This window comes from Capra hircus, chromosome 3, assembly GCF_001704415.2.
Source record: "Capra hircus breed San Clemente chromosome 3, ASM170441v1, whole genome shotgun sequence".
In the NCBI taxonomy this organism is placed as follows: Eukaryota; Metazoa; Chordata; class Mammalia; order Artiodactyla; family Bovidae; genus Capra; species Capra hircus.
In genome coordinates this window covers 27,319,222-27,331,416 of record NC_030810.1, presented here as the reverse complement: position 1 = coordinate 27,331,416, position 12,195 = coordinate 27,319,222, and the positions used below count along the sequence as shown (strand labels likewise).

Sequence of the window (12,195 nt, the reverse complement as noted above, 5' to 3'; positions counted from 1 at the left end):
GAGCCTGGGTCTGATCCCTGGTCAGGGAAGTAGATCCCATATGCTACAACTAAAGATCCCACATTCTGCAACTAAGACCTAGCACAGCCATATATGCATGTGTGTGTGTGTGTATTAAAAACTGCGTGTATAGAGACAGAATAGGGTAAGACAAATTTGGCAAAATGTTTAAAGTTAGTGATCTGCCACATTAAAAATAATTCCAAAATGGTTTTCAAGTACTATATGTAGATCAACCGTGCAAGCATCTACACATTATTAACAATCTAAACAATGGGTATAGTCTAGATTTTTAAGCTTTGTGAGAATCTAGATGTAACAGTTGAAAGAAAAACACAGGATAAGCCATTGTAAGACTAAGCAGAAGACCAGACAGCTGTTGCATCACCCGCTCTCTCCAAGGTTTCCTACAGATGCCAGCACAAAACAATTCTCATTCTTGAGACACCCCACCAGTGGATCAGCAAGGACTTCCTAGCAAATGAAAATGCTACATGGCCCTTAAGACTAAATGGTGGGTGCCCTTTCCAACCATTTTAAAGAAATTAAGTACACACTGCCCACTCTAACATTAGGTACAAGAAAATAACACATACCTGTTCTGTTAGAAGGTTTTCACTAACCCTTAATTTCATCCATTTTAAGCAAACTTTTGATCAACCCAAACAACAAAAATGCTTATATTTTACATCTGATTTGAAAAATACATATTTCTCTTAAATATAAGATTTTTTGAAACACACCTTTTAAATTTACCATACCTTACACTCCACTAAGTCTGGATTAGGATCTTTAGAATTTCTTAGTACTGGGAAGATTGTGGTCTCTTCTGTCCCTCCCCTAAAATATCCAACACTGTATACAATGCATTATTTAACATTTTCAAAATAAATTAAACTTACATGTGACATGTGTACCAGATAAAGTTTACTGAAGGAAAACTTGTCTCATTTTCTTTTGGTATACTGGCTTTGACAGTATCTTAACTACATGCATAATCTCTCTACAAATATTCTAGCACTTGGCAATATTACTGTATATATCATGAGTTGATGTGTTAAAAATCTTTTTTTTTTTTAATTGCTGTGGTTCTTTTGATCATTGGGACACTAAGTGCCATTAATCTGAGACAGACCTAGGTGTACATTCTTGGCAAACAATTCTCTACTATACACATTTAATCTGAAAGTTCAAATTATCTATTTGTAGCCTAATGATGCAACTGATAGCTTCATGTGTTCATTAAGAAGTCATTTAAAATTAAAAAACTTTAAGACACAATTGGTATTTTTAAATCAACAGAATAAAATGTGAAAAAACTAATGACTGCAAGTCACTTTACTCTCACCCCAGTAAAAATTACATAAGTCATTGTTTTTAATGGGTTCTTTTGAAGTCGTTGTTCTGAACTTTGGCTCCACATTAGAATTACTTAATGCCCAGGCCAAATCCCAGACCACTGAAATCTCTTGGGAATAGGCCACAAGCATCAGTGTATTTTAAAACTCCCAAAGTGATTAGAATGTACAACTAACATAGAAAGCCACTGTTTTTTAAAAAGTATTCTAGGACATAAATATTTAAATATATGCTCTTTAAAAAACAGCACCACTAGAGGCTATAAACATAGTCTAGCAATGTACAGTACTTTTTCCTTCAGGGTCTTTTAAAAATTGCGTTCAAAAACGGCGTTAGGCATACATCACCTGCCTTATTCATTACATTTAGCTGCTACTAGAGGTGAAAGCATTAGTTTCACAAAGACCCAAATATACGACCAGCTCTACCATCTAACAGTTCTGTGACTGTGGACAGACAGCTCAGCTTCCTCATCTGTAAAATGGGAGGTTTCAAATAGAAAACAATGCGCAGAGCTTGCCAGCTGGCGCGAGAGGTGACGTGGAATGGCTCCACTCAGCGCTGCCGAGCCAGACTGGACTTGAAGACACTGGAGGCTAGGGCTGCGTCTAGTTTAAGGTTGTATTTTCACAACCTCATACCACATAGTAGTTACACAATAATTCTTAGTCATTAAGCTCCTTAAGAACTGTTAATCTGTCTTTGTAACCCAAATGCCTAGTATAGATTCTGATGCACAAAGAAAGCTTACTAATGTTCTGAACAAACGAAACAAACTTATTTCAGAAAAGAACGAACCCTCAAGCCTTCCTTTGCAGAAAAGAAGTCAGAATAACCAGCATCTGTAGCCAACAGTCCCACAAATTGCATCGCAGGCCGTTGTTGTATAAATAGTTCTACAGCTCCATCAGTGATGTAACTACCCCCAGAAATGTCCAGGGACTCAATATTAGGCAGAATATCTTTCTGCTGTAGCAAATGAAAAGCTAGATCTGACTTGAGTTGCCTGTGATCAGAAATATCAAGGTGAAGCAGACATTTAAGTTCTCTAATGACTGCGAGAATCTGTGGTTTGGTCATGGTCAGACATTTTAGATAGTGCATTGTAAGAGATCGGAGTCGATCCTTACAGGTAAGGAGTGCAGAGATGTTAGTGACCAGAGTATTAGAGATATCCAAGCTTTCCAGTTTGGGTAACTGCGAAACATGAGCCAGGTCTTCACTATGAAAACAAACGTTGAAAACGCTTAAAACACGAAGACCAGTAAGCTGGGCAAAGAACAAGAGTCTTGAATCTCGAGGGATGCTTGTTGAGTCCAGGATGAGACGTCGGAGGTTTCCCTGGATCCAGCTATTGCTGCAGAGGCCACTTAGGATGTCTGGGATTGAGAGGTCAGTGTGTACTGCAGTAGCATCCAGTTCAATGAGTCTGTGATGGCAGAAGGCTTTTAGGAACGCAGCTGTGGATATTTTAGCTTTCTGAATGTTGACCAGCTTCAGTTTCATTCGGTTGCTTTGGAAAATGCTTGCTGTTCTATCAGTCAGCTTGCCTATAAGAGAACCAGAACCAGCTTGTAATAACTAAATCTCATGCCTTTTCCAGGAGGCATTGTGGCCAGTAAACTTTGACAGATGCTAATAGTAACAATGATGACTACATTTACTATTTACTCTGTGCCGAGCATTGTTCTAAACGCTTTACTCAGATTATCTCATTTACTGTTTAAAATAATATTGTAAAGGAATTATGATTATTTCCATCCCACAGCTGAGGAAACTAAAGCTTAAAGGGGTTAAGGAACTTACTCAAGGTCAAAGTATGTGGCAGAATCAAGAATCAAAAGCAGTTTGACTTCAGCGTCCACAGTTTTAACCACAGTAACCTTGTTTACTTGGGCTTCCCTGGTAGCTCAGCTGGTAAAGAATCCGCCTGCAATGCAGGAGACCCCAGTTCGATCGCAAAGATCTGCTGGAGAAGGGATAGCCTACCCACTCCAGTACTCAGGGGCTTCCCTGGTGGCTCTTAGGGTAAAGAATCTGCCTGCAATTTGGGAGACCCGGGTTTGATCCCTGGGTTGGGAAGATCCCCTAGAGAGGGGAATAGCTACCCACTCCAGTACTCTGGCCTAGAGAATTCCATGGACAGAGGAGCCTGGCAGGCTACAGTCCATGGGGTCACAAAGACTTGGACACAACTGAGTGACTTTTACTTCACTTCACTTCAACTTTGTTCATAGAAGGAAAAAAAAAAAAAGACAAAATAAAAGAGGTAGGTAAGTATAGGGCCTATAATATGCAAATAGCAGTAATGATTACTTTTAACCAAACTAGTGGATGGCCTTTGATAAGTCACTTATCTCTCTATGCCTCATTTTCCTCATCTGTAAAATGAATGGGTTATATTAGATTTCATTTAGAAACAACTTAATATTAAGCATCTTCTATATGTGAGATTCCATATTAAGTAATAGGCATACAAGGTAATAAGACACCTGTGACACAAAGAATTCAGTCTAGGAAGCATCTCAGGCAAATAAGTGATCATAATAATATATTATATTCAGTGGTGATTTGTACCAGATATTGAACACAGATGAGATTAATATCAGGGCAGGTTTTTGAGGCTGAATATCAGCTGCCCAAGGGGAAGGTGAAGGGTGGGAGAACAAAACAAAGACATGGAGGCTCCGAACATCAGATTATTCAGAATGACCCTATTTGATCAGTGCTACTGGACCACAGTGTACAAGGAGAGGCCTGGCTGGAAACGACAGTAGAGAGGAAGGTAAAAGGCAGATGGGGCCTGTAAACAAAGCTAGGAAACGCATGTACCCTGTAAACAAAAATGAAAAACTCAAAAATTTTAAGCAAAAATGAATGGTTATAATATATTTTTACAAAGACCAATTATGTGTGATGACACAAAAGAATTAAGATGGTGTTTGATGGGAGTGGGATGGGGCAACAGATTATTAATGATTTTAACGATGAGAGATGATAGTTTAAACTGACAGAACACAGCAGTTGAATGGATTAAGGGAAAGAACTGAGGGAAAAGGTATATAAGCTGATTCAGAAGTCCCCAGTCTGAGTTGAGCTATGCTACTAACAGGAAAAAGGAAACCTCAATACTCAAGGCTTTCAGAAAGAACTTATTACATTTATTCAAGGGCTTCCCATGTAGCTCAGTTGCTAACGAATCTGCCTGCAATGGTGGAGAACCTGGGTTCTATTCCTGGGTCAGGAAGATCCCCTGGAGAAGGAAATGGCAACCCACTCCAGTATTCTTGCCTGTAGAATGCCATGGACAGAGGAGCCTGGCAGACTACAGTCCACAGTGTTACAAAGAGCTGCTGCTGCTGCTGCTGCTGCTGCTGCTGCTAAGTCACTTCAGTCGTGTCCGACCCTGTGTGACCCCATAGACGGCAGCCCACCAGGCTCCCCCGTCCCGGGGATTCTCCAGGCAAGAGCTAGACATGACTTAATACTATCTTTCTTTCTAATTCAGGAAATATCAAGTGCTATGCTTCATGCCAAGAACAGTGAAAGACAGACATGACTCCTGCCATAATGGGGTTTCTTCACATCCTAGAAGAACATAAATACAGAAGAATATAAAACAAGCAAAATACTATTAACATTAAAAATGCAGCAAAGGGGCCAGTCTCCACAGTGCACAGGCGCGGAGCTCGCTTCTTGTCAGTTGGCGCCGCGTGCGGGTTTGTGGCTCTGTAGCAGTAGCAGCGGCCGCAGGTCTCCAGCACGATGAGCGGCTTCAGCAGCGAGGAGCGCGCGGCGCCCTTCACCCTCGAGTACCGAGTCTTCCTCAAAAATGAAAAAGGACAATATATCTCTCCATTTCATGATATTCCAATTTATGCAGATAAGAAAGTGTTTCTCATGGTTGTTGAAGTACCATGCTGGTCGAATGCAAAAATGAAGATTGCTACAAAGGACCCTTTAAACCCAATTAAACAAGATGTGAAGAAAGGAAAACTCCGTTATGTTGCAAATCTGTTCCCTTATAAAGGATATATCTGGAACTACGGTGCCATCCCTCAGACTTGGGAAGACCCAGGACACAATGACAAACACACTGGCTGTTGTGGTGACAATGACCCAATTGATGTGTGTGAAATTGGAAGCAAGGTGTGTGCACGAGGGGAAATTATCAGAGTGAAAGTTCTGGGCATTCTGGCGATGATTGACGAAGGGGAAACCGACTGGAAAGTCATTGCTGTTAATGTGGAAGATCCTGATGTAGCCAATTATAATGATATTAATGATGTCAAGTGGCTGAAACCTGGCTACCTGGAAGCTACTATGGATTGGTTTAGGAGGTACAAGGTTCCAGATGGAAAACCTGAGAATGAGTTTGCTTTCAATGCAGAATTTAAAGATAAGAACTTTGCAATTGACATTATTGAGAGCACTCATGGCTACTGGAGAGCATTAGTGATTAAGAAAACTGATGGAAAAGGAATCAGCTGCATGAACACCACCGTGTCTGAGAGCCCCTTCCAGTGTGATCCTGATGCTGCCAAAGCCATTGTGGATGCTTTACCACCACCATGTGAATCTGCCTGCACAATACCAACAGATGTGGATGAGTGGTTCCATCACCAGAAAAACTAAGGAAACTTCTCTGGAATACAAGCTGATATTGCTGCATCCTACTTGTCGGAAAGTGTTAGATGTGAACGTAGTAGCTTTTCCAAGCTTTAAACTTATAGAACTAATCAGTCAGATTCTGCTGTCACCAATCCAATATATTCATACATGATCCATCTAAGAGCATTTATCATGTCAACTAAGGTAACTTTTAATTCCTGCTTAAATATGAAGGCGATTGTAGTTTGGAAGTCATCTGTGACTGAGTATGCAAGATAAGTACATATTGGATGTATATGTTTGCCATGGGTTAGGAAATAAAAATTATTTTGTTTCAAAACAAAAAAAAATGCAGCAAAGGTTCTAAAGGAAACAAACAAGACTATAACACAGGGGTGGGGAAAAATGAGAAGGAAGACAAGAATCTTTTGTCTTTCAGTGCAGTATTAGGAGGTGACATTTAAGCTGAGACAAAAAGGATGTGAAAGGCAAAGATAGCTGCCATTCCAGACACAGGGACAGGCTAAAGCCCTGAGAAGAGAAACAGTTTGGCTATTTTGTGAAATGAGAGGAAACCAGTGCAGCTGAAGCACAGATGGAGAAGGGGATACCATAATCTGACAGGTTATAGACAGAGGCAAGAGTCAGTCAGACCTTGTAGGCCAGGGTAAATAACTGGCATTTTATCCTAAGCACAAAGAGAAGACTTTAAAGAGTGGCAAAAGTGCAGACGGATCTGATTAAGATATAGAGGACTACTCTCCGCTAAGTGGCAGAGCTTGGCGATGAGCAAAATTAAAGGTGAGGAAACCACTTGGGAGACCAGGGGAGAAGAAAGAGAAAGGTGTCATTGGCAGGGGATAGGAGGAAAAGGTGGCTCAGATGGTAAAGAATCTGCCTGCAATGCAGGAAGCCTGGGTTCGATCCCTAGATTGGGAAGATCCCCTGGAGAAGAGAATGGATACCCACTTTGGTATTCTTGCTCGGAGAATTCCCCAGACAGAGGAGCCTGGCAGGCTCCAGTCCATGGGGTTGCAAAGAGTCAGACACTAACATCTGACCTGACGTGAGAAGAACATTTGAGATATGTACTTTGAAGGCAGAAAATGTGTCAAAAGAACAAAGGACAGGGCGGGGGGGGGGGGGCAGATGAAAAGTGACTCCTAAGTCACTGAACAGGTAGACCGATGACATGGGAGGCAATGGCAGTGTAGCAGATGCTGTCATGTGACACCAGATCACATTTAAAAATAAATGACTGGGACTCCCAGCAGCTAAGAACCTGCCTTCGAATGCAGGGGATGCAGTTTTGATCCCTGGTTGGTGAACTAAAATGCCAATGTCGAGGGGCAACTAAGCCCACAAGCTCCAACTACTGATCCCACACACGCCAATTAGAGAGCCTGCATGCCACAACTACAGAGCCCTTGCACTCTGGACTCCACACATCACGACTAGAGAGAAGCCCACAGGCCATAATGAAGAGCTAAGACCCAATGCAGCCATAAATGAATAAAATTTTTTTTTTAAAAGAAAGAAAGAAAGGACTTACTACTTGAGCTGCTGGAAATGCCACCAACTGACAGCCCTCATCTATGTAGAATGCATCAGCTGAAAAGAGTTGCTTCACCCATGGTCATACCACTTTCCCATGGAAACCCACATTCAAAGATTGTGTTGGGAAGTATAAAGATCCAGCCCTCACACCCTAACAAAACACAGATCTGAGTAGTTATTCTACCTTCAAGACTTTCCACAAAATCAGCCAAGGTCTTCTCGATTCTATATATTTTAAATCTATAAGACTGAAGCATAAGCATTTGGAATTAATCAGAATAGAGAATGCTATTTAAAACATGGAAATGTAAGAGGAAAAGAATAAGGACCAACTGTCAAAAAGCATCTACAAAGGAGAAAAGGAAAGATATAAGCATCTGAATGCAGAGCTCCAGAGAATAGCAAGAAGAGATAAGAAAGCCTTCCTCAGCAATCAATGTAAAGAAATAGAGGAAAACAACAGAATGGGAAAGACTAGAGATCTCTTCAGGAAAGTTAGAGATACCAAGGGAACATTTCATGCAAAGATGGGCACAGTAAAGGACAGAAATGGTATGGACCTAACAGAAGCAGAAGATACTAAGAAGAGGTGGCAGGAATACACAGAAGAACTGTACAAAAAAGAGCTTCACGACCCAGATAATCACAATGGTGTGATCACTCACCTAGAGCCAGACATCCTGGAATGTGAAGTCAAGTGGGCCGTAGAGCATCACTACGAACAAAGCTAGTGGAGGTGATGGAATTCCAGTTGAGCTATTTTAAATCCTGAAAGATGATGTTGTGAAAGTGCTGCACTCAATATGGCAGCACATTTGGAAAACTCAGCAGTGGCCACAGGACTGCAAAAGGTCAGTTTTCATTCCAATCCCAAAGAAAGGAAATGCCAAAGAATGCTCAAACTACCCCACAATTGCACTCATCTCACACGCTAGTAAAGTAATGCTGAAAATTCTCCAAGCCAGGCTTCAGCAATACGTGAACCATGAACTCCCAGATGTTCAAACTGGTTTTAGAAAAGGCTGAGGAACCAGAGATCAAATGGCCAACATCCGCTGGATCATGGAAAAAGCAAGAGAGTACCAGAAAAACATGTATTTCTGCTTTATTGACTATGCCAAAGCCTTTGACTATGTGGATCACAATAAACTGTGGAAAATTCTTAAAGAGATGAGAATACCAGACCACCTGACCTGCTTCTTGAGAAACCTATATGCAGGTCAGGAAGCAACAGTTAGAACTGGACATGGAACAACAGACTGGTTCCAAATAGGAAAAGGAGTACGCCACCCTGCTTATTTAACTTGTATGGAGAGTACATCATAAGAAATGCTGGGCTGGAAGAAGCATAAGCTGGAATCAAGATTACTGGGAGAAATATCAATAACTTAGATATGCAGATGACACCACCCTTATGGCAGAAAGTGAAGAGGAACTAAAAAGCCTCTTGATGAAAGTGAAAGTGGAGAGTGAAAAAGTTGGCTTAAAGCTCAACATTCAGAAAACGAAGATCATGGCATCTGGTCCCATCACTTCATGGGAAATAGATGGGGAAACAGTGGAAACAGTGTCAGACTTTATTTTGGGGGGCTCCAAAATCACTGCAGATGGTGACTGCAGCCATGAAATGAAAAGATGCTTACTCCTTGGAAGAAAAGTTATGAGCAACCTAGATAGCATGTTGAAAAGCAGAGACATTACTTTGCCAACAGAGGTCTGTCTAGTCAAGGCTATGGTTTTTCCAGAGGTCATGTATGGATGTGAGAGTTGGACTGTGAAGAAAGCTGAGCGCCGAAGAATTGATGCTTTTGAACTGTGGTGTTGGAGAAGACTCTTGAGAGTCCTTTGGACTGCAAGGAGATCCAACCAGTCCATTCTGAAGGAGATCAACCCTGGGATTTCTCTGGAAGCAATGATGCTAAAGCTGAAACTCCAGTACTTTGGCCACCTCATGCAAAGAGTTGACTCACTGGAAAAGACTCTGATGCTGGGAGGGATTGGGGGCAGGAGGAGAAGGGGACGACAGAGGATGAGATGGCTGGATGGCATCACCGACTCAATGGACATGAATTTGAATGAACTCCGGGAGTTGGTGATGAATAGGGAGGCCTGGCGTGCTGCGATTCATGGGGTTGCAAAGAGTCGGACAGGACTGAGTGACTGAACTGAACTGAACTGACACTCAGGATTAGATAGCTTCTGCACTGTTCTTCAAGGGAAGCTAGATGACCAGAAAGATAAGCAGCAGACACTGAAGTAGAAGAAAACCAAAAGAATAGGATGATTCAGCAACTTAGATAAGAGTTACAAGATACCTGCCTGCTGGGAGCCAGCGTGAGGAATCCCACCCATGACAAGGTCATGTGGCAGAGGCCTGATGGGCAAGGCGAATCAGGCCTCAGGTTTTCCCCCTGGTATTTCCTGAGCATGTACCCCAAAATATAAGAATCTGCCTGCCTTATTGTATTTTTGCACTTTTCTGACACTCTCTGGAAAAAGTTAACTCAGGGCTTTAGTCTTCTGCATTTGAAAGGGATGTTTCAGCTCAAACCCCCTCTGATAACTCTCTACCTTGCCTAACAGGTTCCCCTGGAACTCTTAAAGCTTGTGAATTGCTTGCAGCCCCCCAACCTCAGGAGGCAAAAAGCTTAAAAACATCTTAAAGATACAGAGCCTTTTCTAAAGAGCTAAAAATCATATTGGTGACGGATTTCACTGTTGACTCAATGACTGCTGCCAGGCCTCCATATTCTTTATCTTTTAGGCACCTGGGAGGATGTTAATCAATGTAAACGGGATATGGAAAAAGATATATAATAGTTTTGATGTTAGCAACACTAGACTTTTGAGTTTATTACTTTTCTTTTGTTACAAATCACTGTACTCCTTTTACTTGTTATAAATTGCTGTATCTTTGCTGTGTAGGAATGTAACTTTATTTAGTGCTTTCTCAGAGTGGCACCAGACTTTGAGAAGAACACCACAAACAAGTCTTCTGGTTGACAAACCCTTATCAGAAAAAAGGATATAAAATGTTAATTGGCCCTTTTGGCCGGAAGATGATGTAAATCACCTAAGAGTTGTGTATACAACTAAGTATGCAGAGAGAAAAGCCTGGTTTTGATGAGTTTGGGCTGCTAACGCTGCATAACTTTGTGTTACCCCTTGATCTCTATGTACTATCAAAAGTATAAAAAGCCTTCTGAACAATAAAGGATGGACCAGTTTCTTGGACTAGTCTCTCAGCCTAGTTTCTTGGGAATCTGGCTCCTCCCGTGTGTGTCTCTCTCTCTCTCTCTCTTTCTCACTTTCCCTCCCTCTCCTTTTCTGGCTGAATTCCCACCTGGAGCGGGGAGGCTCACCAAGTCTACTTACTTGCCCTGGCTTCTAAGACCCACGCGAAAGGGAGCCTAAGGCGGGGCACCCTTCGATATTCAAGTGGGCGCCAGTGGCCCAACGTAGATGGTGCAAATCTCTTGTCCTGAGATTTTATTGGTTTTCCCCGTAAACCAAGTTATTCAGCCTCTTTCCTCCACTTAATCTTCCTACTACACTATTTCTACTTAATCTCTTTTATATTTCTATATAAACAAGTTTTTCCCTCGCCTATCCGTCTCTCCTTCAAATCTCCCTGGATCCACCAGGGCTGGACCCTGGCATCTAGCTCTTGAATGTGGTTCTGGAGCTTCGAATAAAGACCTGCACTGAAAACTCTGGGAAATTAAAGTAGAAGTGGTAGCTAAACCAAAGAAGATTATCCAGGGAGTATACATATACAAGGTAAGAAAATATACAACGCTTCCCAAGATGGAAACCTGAGGAACATAAAACAACACATATATATAGAAACAGAGGCATACAAAAGAAAGTGTGGAACAGTAACGAAGGATAAAAACCAGAAAAACAAAAGTTACTCCAACCAGCAAGGTTGAGAGTAATAAACATTAAGTCAAACATACAAAAACCCCTGCTGATTTAATAAATCTAGGTAGGTAATTATCATCTATGATCACCAAAAGTGAAAACCAACCAGACAATCAGACTTTATTAACACCCTTCAGAAGTACAATGCAGAAGGAATGGCAACCCACTCCAGAATTCTTGCTTGGAGAACTGCCATGGACAGAAGAGCCTGGCAGGCTCCAGTCCATGGGGTTTGTGAAGAGTCAGACACAACCGAAGCAACTGAGGACAAGAAGTACAAACATCACTTCCAAACATCAAACTTCAATTTGATCAAGCCTCTACATCTAATTTTCAATGTATAGGAATTACAAGAATCAGAAAAACATGTCAAATCACAGCACAAACAATGAAGTCCAGATTGTAGGATACTGTACAAAACAAATGACCAGTTTCTTTAAAGAAAGAAAATAACTGGAAGTCCCAAAGTACATGAAGATAAACATACTTCTAAATAACAGATGAATCAAAGGGGAAAAAATCAGGAGAAACTACAAAATATTTTGAACTGAATGAAAATAAGAACACAACTTACCCAAATCTATGGGACGCAGAAAAGGCAGTGCTAGGTGGGAAAGTTATAGCTGTGAATGCATACTTAAGAAGATCTTAAAATCAATAATCTAAATTCCCGCCTTAGGAAACTAGAAAAAGAAGAACAAATTAAATCCAAAGTAAGCAGAAGAAAAGAAGTAAGAATGAGAG

General features: G+C 41.3%; 1 protein-coding gene and 1 pseudogene across 2 annotated transcripts in view; one reads left to right on the top strand and one right to left on the bottom strand.

Moving 5' to 3' along the window:
- Positions 1 to 12,195, bottom strand: part of LOC102183200 (protein zyg-11 homolog A) — a 69,386-nt gene that overhangs the window by 31,547 nt on the left and 25,644 nt on the right. The window contains exon 6 of the mRNA XM_018046497.1: positions 2,158 to 2,909. Within this exon, the coding sequence (XP_017901986.1) occupies positions 2,158 to 2,909 (752 nt within the window). The remainder of the gene's footprint in view (positions 1 to 2,157; positions 2,910 to 12,195) is intronic.
- Positions 5,019 to 6,310, top strand: LOC102182933 (annotated as a pseudogene). Its single transcript, XR_001295523.2, has one exon. The product of XR_001295523.2 is annotated as an inorganic pyrophosphatase pseudogene (transcript).